Below are 8030 nucleotides of genomic sequence, written 5' to 3'. Positions count from 1 at the left end.
AATTAAATTGCATAAAAACATACAACTGAATAATTAAAGTACATAATAAAAAATAATTAAAAAGTATAGTAAAAAATAAAAAAATATAATTAAATTAAATTAATATAAATACATATAGATAATATAAATTAATATAAAATAATATAATATACATAATCTAAATAATAATATAAAATAATAATAATAAAACAATATGAATTAATATAAATTCCTAAAGTTATGAAAAATTTTTAAAAGTAATTTTACATATTATCCACGCATTTAAAAAAAATGCAGAAGTATCGCATTGATATTTTTGCGAGGTCGTGTATGGTGTCGCTGGGACGGGGCGATGAAGGTCGACATCTCGTTCCTGTGGCAGACGCAAAAATCGAACAGTGTGCGCTCGGCGAGCGCGCGACTGACGTTTGTAACGTTGTAACGGATCTGTCACGGCATTACGTCGACGACGACGACGACGACGTCGACGTCGGGCAGTAAATAACGGCCCCCGCGGACTGTCCGGAGGCCCGAGCTTTGGCGGCAAATTGTCCTGATCTTCCCCGCGACCGGAGATTCCACCGATCATCGTCGAGGTCGTGCCTCCCGCACTGCACCGATCGTCTACTCCCGCCAGACACACATGATTACCGTGAAAACGTGTAATTAAAAGGCGAGTTAGAAAGCGAGCACACGAGCATGACCAGTTGTGAAGAAGAGTGTATTTTATTACACTCTGGTGTGGGCACCGTGGATTGAATATACACAGCCTGTCGCAGTAATTATTAATATTTATATCGCATGGTCTTTGTTAATCGAGGACGGAAAGTGTCAAATAATTCTGACGAATCGATAACAGTAAAGAAGAAATAATAATGAGGAATTAATTATAATTAATTATAATTAATTATAAATAGTTTTATTACATTGCTATGTATTTTATGGCAAAGAATAAAATTGATTGTTCCATCTATTTTCACTAATTGCAGTAAACTTTATTTGTGTGCTACAAGAAAATATATTCTTAGTATTTGTGTCATGTAAGACGAAATTTTCGAGCCTCGATTAGCAAATTTTTGAATATACTTTGATATTTTGTTGTGTAATAATTTGTGGTTTAATGATATTTCATAATTTATTTTAATGTGTATATATATATTTTTATAGATTATTTTATTATAAAAATTAATACTCTTCTAAGCAAGAAATATTTTTTTCTATTATTTGATATATTGCCTTATCAATGTGCGTTAATTACGGTGGTGCTATTTTGAACTTGTGCTATCAATTTTTCAGTTTAGTTGGTTTCGCTGCTACGATAGTTTTACTCAAATTTGATGAAACATACATGAATTATGAACATATAGAAGAAATTGAAAATTGCAATATGCAAGACTCATGATGGCTGAAGATCTATTGTGAAATATCACATTTATTTGGAAAAGAAAAAAATATACAGTGACAACATGTTTGGTTGTTCCAGAGAGGCTGTGCGCGTCAAAGTGAAGGTATAATGGAATTTTTCTTTCCTCTTCTCCAACTTTCCATATTGAAACAAATAAATCTCTTCTTTTAATAAGACAAAATGATAAAAAGACAGAGATTTTTATATAGTTTAAGTACAAGTGGTTTAGATTATTTGAGTGTAAACATTTAAAATATAATAATAAAGTAATTACAAGTAATTACATAATAATATATGATATAGTTATAAAAAATTAATTAAAAAGAAATTGAAAAAAGTATTAGTTTGCATATATTTTAAATGCAATATTTGTTTATATTTTTAATGCAATTTTTGTTTATATTTTTAATGCAATTTTTGTATCTTTCCTGCTTTAGAAGTGTGAAACCAGACACCAACCTGAATACCGGAAATTTAGTGTAGATCCTCAAATAACATCAATAGAAGTATTACAGAGTATTCTCATCAAAGCTTTTGACATAAAAGGGTGAGTCACATTAATATAATAAAATTTAATGATGACATTTAAATAATTCTATTATAATGGGCAAAGCTATATAAGATGAACTATATAAGATGTTATGTATATTATATATTCACAAATTAACTTAAGAAAACAATCTTCTTATTTTTTGAAAAAGATAAGATGGATATTAAAAAGATATAATTCATTAATACATGAGCTGATTGCAAAACAAAAAAAGATACATATATAAAACATTAATGTAAAATATAAATATTTCAAAAAATATTAATGTATAAATGTGTAATAATTAATCTCTAAAATATTAATCTATAATATATTTTAAAATCAAATATAATTCTCTTTTCATTCATGATAAAATAATTACATAAGATGTATGTATTATGTATGTGCTACTTTTTATTATTCAATCATTTAGAGACATAAAATATCACTTAACATTTTTATATAAAAGAGCTTCTTAAATTAAAAACGTGCAAACCTCCTTGAATTTATCGTGTTTGTCGCGTCATGAAATATTAAGCAGAACGCCGTAAAAATCGCTCGCGTGCCGCAGGGAATTTACCGTTTCGTATCGAGCGATCGATGACTATGGCTCTGAAACATACCTGTTCTTACTTTCGGACTGGGACTTGGACGCAGCGTTTATCAGGTGATTGAACAGTTGATCGATTATCATAGATTACATTACATTAATAATATTAGACAGATAATATGTATATATATATATATATATATATATATATATATATATCTCGATAAGTACAACATAAGCACTTTTTTTAATCTAACATGAGTTCTTTTAGCGCGTCTGAGCCATACCTCTACTTACAAGTAAATCTAAAACCTTTTGGTGAAACTGGAGACTGCGAGTGTTACTGGGAGCAAAATGTACAAGAAGTTTCGACACGTCAGCAGGAAACTGGGTTTCCTTACAAAACGCCAAAACTGCCTGGTCTTATCATGAATAAGGCAAGTGCCATTGCATCTTTGATATCAGTTTACGAGACAATATTGAAAATATTACAAAGATGCCTGATATTTTTCCAGAAATATCGGAAAGGATTGAATTTGGAAAATTAATTAATCCCATAGTGAATACTTTTCATTCAATTAAAAATGACACGAATGTTTACTATAATTAAAATATTATTGTTACTTTTTTATTTTTTATTTTGTTATGGTTTTCCTTATTATTTCTCTTATTTAATTATTAGAGAGATTTTCTTGTTATTATTTTATTTTATTTTATTATTTTATTATTTTGTTATGATTATTTTTATTACAGTTGTTTGGTGTATCCTATCTCCCGTTTAATTTTTCGTCACAGATGGAAAGAACGCTAAATATGGTGCAACGTGCATTGGGTAACTTGGGCGAGGAATCGTCTCATCAGCAAAATGTTCATCCTCCTCGACCGCCGTTAACAGACGCCGAGTTTCGCCGATTTTTGGATCCAATCGGCCAAGTGGTGCACTCCAAGGATTTGAGGGCTGTTATCTATTTTGGCGGAATCGAACCCAGCCTGCGTAAAGTGGTCTGGAAACATATTCTGAATGTGTATCCGGAAGGGATGTCGGGTCGCGAGCGGATGGATTACATGAAGCGAAAGGCGCAGGAATATCAGAATTTACGCGAACGGTGGCGCGTGCTGGTGCAAAAGGGTCAGAACGTCGGCGATCTCGGCTACGTTACCGGTATGGTAAGGAAGGACGTCCTCAGAACGGATAGGCATCACAAATTTTACGGCGGCTCAGACGACAATCAGAACACGGCGAGTCTTTTCAACATTTTGACAACGTACGCTTTAAATCACCCGAGTGTAAGTTACTGCCAGGGCATGAGCGACTTGGCCTCGCCCCTTCTCGTCACGATGCGAGACGAAGCTCAAGCCTATATTTGCCTCTGCGCTCTAATGAGAAGATTGAAGGATAATTTTATGCTCGACGGTATCGCTATGACCATCAAATTTGCTCATCTTGCAGAAGGTAAGAAATCATGAAAAATGCATGTTTTTGCACTCGTCTATTCTGTAAAGTTCTAGTCTTATATCTTTGAGATTTTCCTCGTAGGTCTTCAGCACTACGACCCCGACTTTTATGCGTACTTAAAGTCCCATCAAGCGGACGATCTACTATTTTGCTACCGTTGGCTGTTGTTGGAAATGAAGCGTGAGTTCGCACTGGATGATGCGCTTAGAATGCTCGAGGTTCTGTGGGCTGCTTTGCCGGCATCACCGCCAACCGGCGAGCTGAGTCTTGCCGAGGTGCCTTTTCCGCCACCGTCACCGCCGCCGAGTCCAAACGTGAAGCACATCCGTGAGAACGCGTATACTAAGGTCTGCGCTATCAGACGACAAAGTTCCTCGGCCAGTATCGCCGCTAGCATAAAACGGAAAACCCTCAGCATGGAGGACTCGACTCAACAATCAGCTACCGAGATTAATGGAGAAACGAAAAGGTTTCTTGTTTGCATAATTGCATAATAGTTGAAGTTATTTGAAACTATAAAAATACGTTTTTCGAATAAAATATAAAGTTCAAACGGATTTATGCAAGATGTAGATGAAGAAAGATTTAGATGGAAATGTCAGAAATATTCGTAGACAAACTAATACGAATATTCTTCGATTTTGCAGTAAATAGATTTCTTTTATTTATTCTTTTTCTCGTTAATCAAAAATTATGCATTTAATGGTTTTAATTCTATTAATAAAATGTATACTTTCAGATCCAACTCGCCGTACGAAGCGTTTTCTGACTCGGAAAACGATTTCACGAGTACAAAAAACAAGAAGAATACAGAGTCGACGGAAAAGTGCCTAAGTACAGATTCTATTCCAGTTAAATCGAAACGTTCGAATCTTCTCGAATTGAAAGACAGGTTGTCTTCTAACAAAGAAATTAAAAACAGTGAGCAAAGCGATAATTCTGAGAAGAAATGTGCGCGAGTGGTAAAAAATCTGAACGAATTCTTGAATTTCACTAGCCTTAATCGTAGCAAAGTTACGCCAAGCGATGCCGAGCCTGAACTCAGGTAATAATAATTTTTCATCAAGATATCCGTAGAAACTGAATCATATTTTGTAAGAATGGACGATTCGAAAGTGTTATATTTCATCATTGTAGACGTGTCTCGAGCGAAAGCGGCGTCATCAGAGTGTTGAGGGACGAACCAAGCTCGCCGGACGATTCCACGGATTTTTTTCCGATGACTACGTCGATGACCAGAGAATTAAGACTGGAATTGGAATCGTTGGATCGACAAGTGTTTGGACTTTCGCCGCCTAGCGAGCTACAGTGCGATTGTGTACTCTCGAAAAGAGAAAGTGACTTACCGGAGAGCGAAACCGAAACGGAATTGGCGAGATGCAGTCCAGCGGCGGATGTCTTCGTATGGGAGAATCCGTTACACACATTACAACAAAAGCATCATCCTACGACTCCAGACGAGCAGGCGGAATTGGAGTACGACGGTGAAATTTTGGAAGATCAGAACGGTGTAAAATCCGTTACGCCGATCAGATTGCTCAAATGTACCACCAGGTATGTGTATGCACTTTCGTTTGCAAAGATTTAAGTCTGAAGGCAATGAATAAAATTCAAATGTGTGGATATAAATCCTATTGTTAAAAATAAAAGAAAATCGATGCTAATATACAGGATTACATAAATCATAAAATATCTTGTAAAATATTCATTTTTCGATTATCTTACCTTAATACTTTTATGTACAAAATAATGAGAGGAATCAATTGATGTAAAGAAAACACATAGTTGTTTTTAAGAAAAAATATGTAACTTGCAATTAACAATTCCATTTATGTAAAATTAAGAAATGATTTCAAGCCTCATAACTCGAAAAGTACTTCATGAAAAAATAATTTTTTATAGTGTTTTGAAAAGCTCTCGAGGTAAGCTACAAGAATATGCAATGAAAAATAGGGGGTTCCATTTAAAAAAATGCACTTCCGTTCTGAAGCCTATTTCCAACCGATTTATAAAGAAAATATTTTTACTTTTTTGAAACCACTTCTCTAGTTTTTAAATGGGTGGTACGGGTGGTCTAAAACAAAACTTGTATATGATAGAGAAGTATCTTTTACATTTTTTATCAAAATGCTTTGTTTATATTTGAGGTCCGAGTCGGCTTCAGACAGCGAAGGAACCGAGAGTTGGCATCAAAATCCGCCTGTATCGGAGAGTCCGACAAAGCAGCAGCAGCAACAGTCTATTCAAGAGCAATGCGAGGAAGTGACTGAACTGACCAATCTCATACCTGCGGGAACGAGCGAGGATCAGCTGGGTGAAAACTCCTTGCCCCCTCCGCACGAATTCGGCGGCGGCAACCCCTTTTTGATGTTCCTATGTATCACCCTTCTGCTGCAGCACCGAGACTTTGTTATGCGCAATCAGATGGATTACAACGAGATGGCGATGCACTTTGACAAGATGATTCGCCGTCACAATGTGATCCGTGTGCTTAATCAGGCGAGACAACTATTCGCCGGCTATCTTAGAAGACATTCAGCCTCGTCCTCGGCCGGCTCGATTTCTACTGGCAAGCCGGACTGTGTAAATGTATAACTCTTTCCAAAATTTTTTCTCTCAAAAAATTATTAAGTCACAATCACAGGCGACCTGAAATTTAAGAATTATTTCAGTCGATACATTGGATTACATATCACGAAAATTATGTCATCGATTAACATTCCGAGGAATTAAGAGAACTCGAATTTGTTCTATTACGATGCTCTTCCGCTCGTGACATTTGCGAGATGTTCGCTGTGAATTTACAGTCGCATTGCATAAGCAATATCTCTGATTAATCATTCTTTTCTCTACCTTCCTTTTTTCAATATATATATTAAATTATTAAGTAAAAATTATATAAATTGAAAATAAATCCAAATTCAAACAACGAATAAATGACCAATACGTAACACGAAAGCAATAAAGTGTAATGTATCTACGTTGCATAAGAATCTTGAAAGAAGTATTGTTTTTCATAAGTGTATAATTTTTCCAAAACCGAGAAAAGAGAGAATTGATCAGAGATAAAGCTCCAGCCCGTACTACTGTTTTACAGCATCTGCAAGACTTTTCTCATATTTCGCATAAAAGAATAGAAAAGGATGGACTAGGATTCTATTCGGGAAGCTCTCAAGAGACAACGATTGGAAGTGTTTTAGTTATCCCACAAATGGCACGCGTAGTTACCATTCTATCGTAACATTATTGCACAATATCATGCATACGCGTCAACAAACTCTCTTTCTCTGTATCTTATAGAATTAAGTCCTTAGCTTAACGTGCTCAAGAGTGATCGCGTCTCTTCGAATACGTTAAATATGTAAAATACATCTATATTCTATCCTAACAAAGCTGAATCTTACTTTGTTCTTAAACAGTATATGCTTGGAAAACGACAATAAAATGCATTTAATTTTATTGCTGATAATTTTATCGCTTTCCATTAATTAAATTTAGATGCTGACAAAGTTACAGAGATGAGGAAAGAGTTATTTTTTTTTCACACAAGTGTATAAATAATTTTTGTTTGCCTAATAGTTAAATGCGTTTGATATAACGTCTATATTATTTAAGCAATATTTAAATTGTTAAAGATATACATAAAAAAACAAGAATAAATTATTGATAATACATATTATATGTAACAGTTAGTATTATAATCAATTTTTAAATTATTTCTTTTATGTTATATTTATTTTTTTTCTCCTTTCTAAAGCATGAGTGTATAATTATCATATTAATTATAAGTACAAACAATTTTTTCATTAAACATTTAATAGTGATAAATTATCAACTGTAATGAATTATATGAGAAGAGTTAAAAATTTTTCAATTTTACTTTCTTAAATTTTTAATCTTAGATTTAATTGTCAAAATGTTTCAATATATTTTATATATGTAAATCTTTTCCTTAAAATTGAATTATAAATTCGAAGTGTCTGACAGAGAATTCATTTCAAAGAATAATTGCTAAACATTTTAATTTAACTACAAACTTTACAGATTAATATTGAAACATTTCGTTTCCAGTTCTGCCTTCTTATAATGCTATCTAATGCTTCTGTCTTCT

General features: G+C 33.8%; 1 protein-coding gene across 2 annotated transcripts; it reads left to right on the top strand.

The window, feature by feature from the left end:
* Positions 1–324: 324 nt before the first annotated feature.
* Positions 325–7378, top strand: LOC105249456 (TBC1 domain family member 25). Of its 2 annotated transcripts, none has more exons than XM_025409332.1 (10): positions 325–757; positions 1276–1487; positions 1822–1931; positions 2485–2580; positions 2735–2900; positions 3217–3916; positions 4001–4388; positions 4659–4964; positions 5057–5473; positions 6067–7378. In XM_025409332.1, the coding sequence occupies exons 2-10, from the start codon at positions 1446–1448 to the stop codon at positions 6512–6514; spliced, it is 2673 nt and encodes an 890-aa protein (XP_025265117.1). In that variant the 5' UTR covers positions 325–757; positions 1276–1445; the 3' UTR covers positions 6515–7378. The 2 variants fall into 2 exon arrangements, with proteins under 2 accessions (XP_025265117.1, XP_011253241.2); XM_011254939.3 differs by having other exon boundaries at positions 326–757; positions 3259–3916.
* Positions 7379–8030: the final 652 nt, after the last annotated feature.

This window comes from Camponotus floridanus, unplaced genomic scaffold (assembly GCF_003227725.1).
Source record: "Camponotus floridanus strain SB8 unplaced genomic scaffold, Cflo_v7.5 scaffold10, whole genome shotgun sequence".
Classification (NCBI taxonomy): domain Eukaryota; kingdom Metazoa; phylum Arthropoda; class Insecta; order Hymenoptera; family Formicidae; genus Camponotus; species Camponotus floridanus.
The sequence above is the reverse complement of the archived record's forward strand: the minus strand, read 5'-3'. Positions and strand labels throughout refer to the sequence as shown.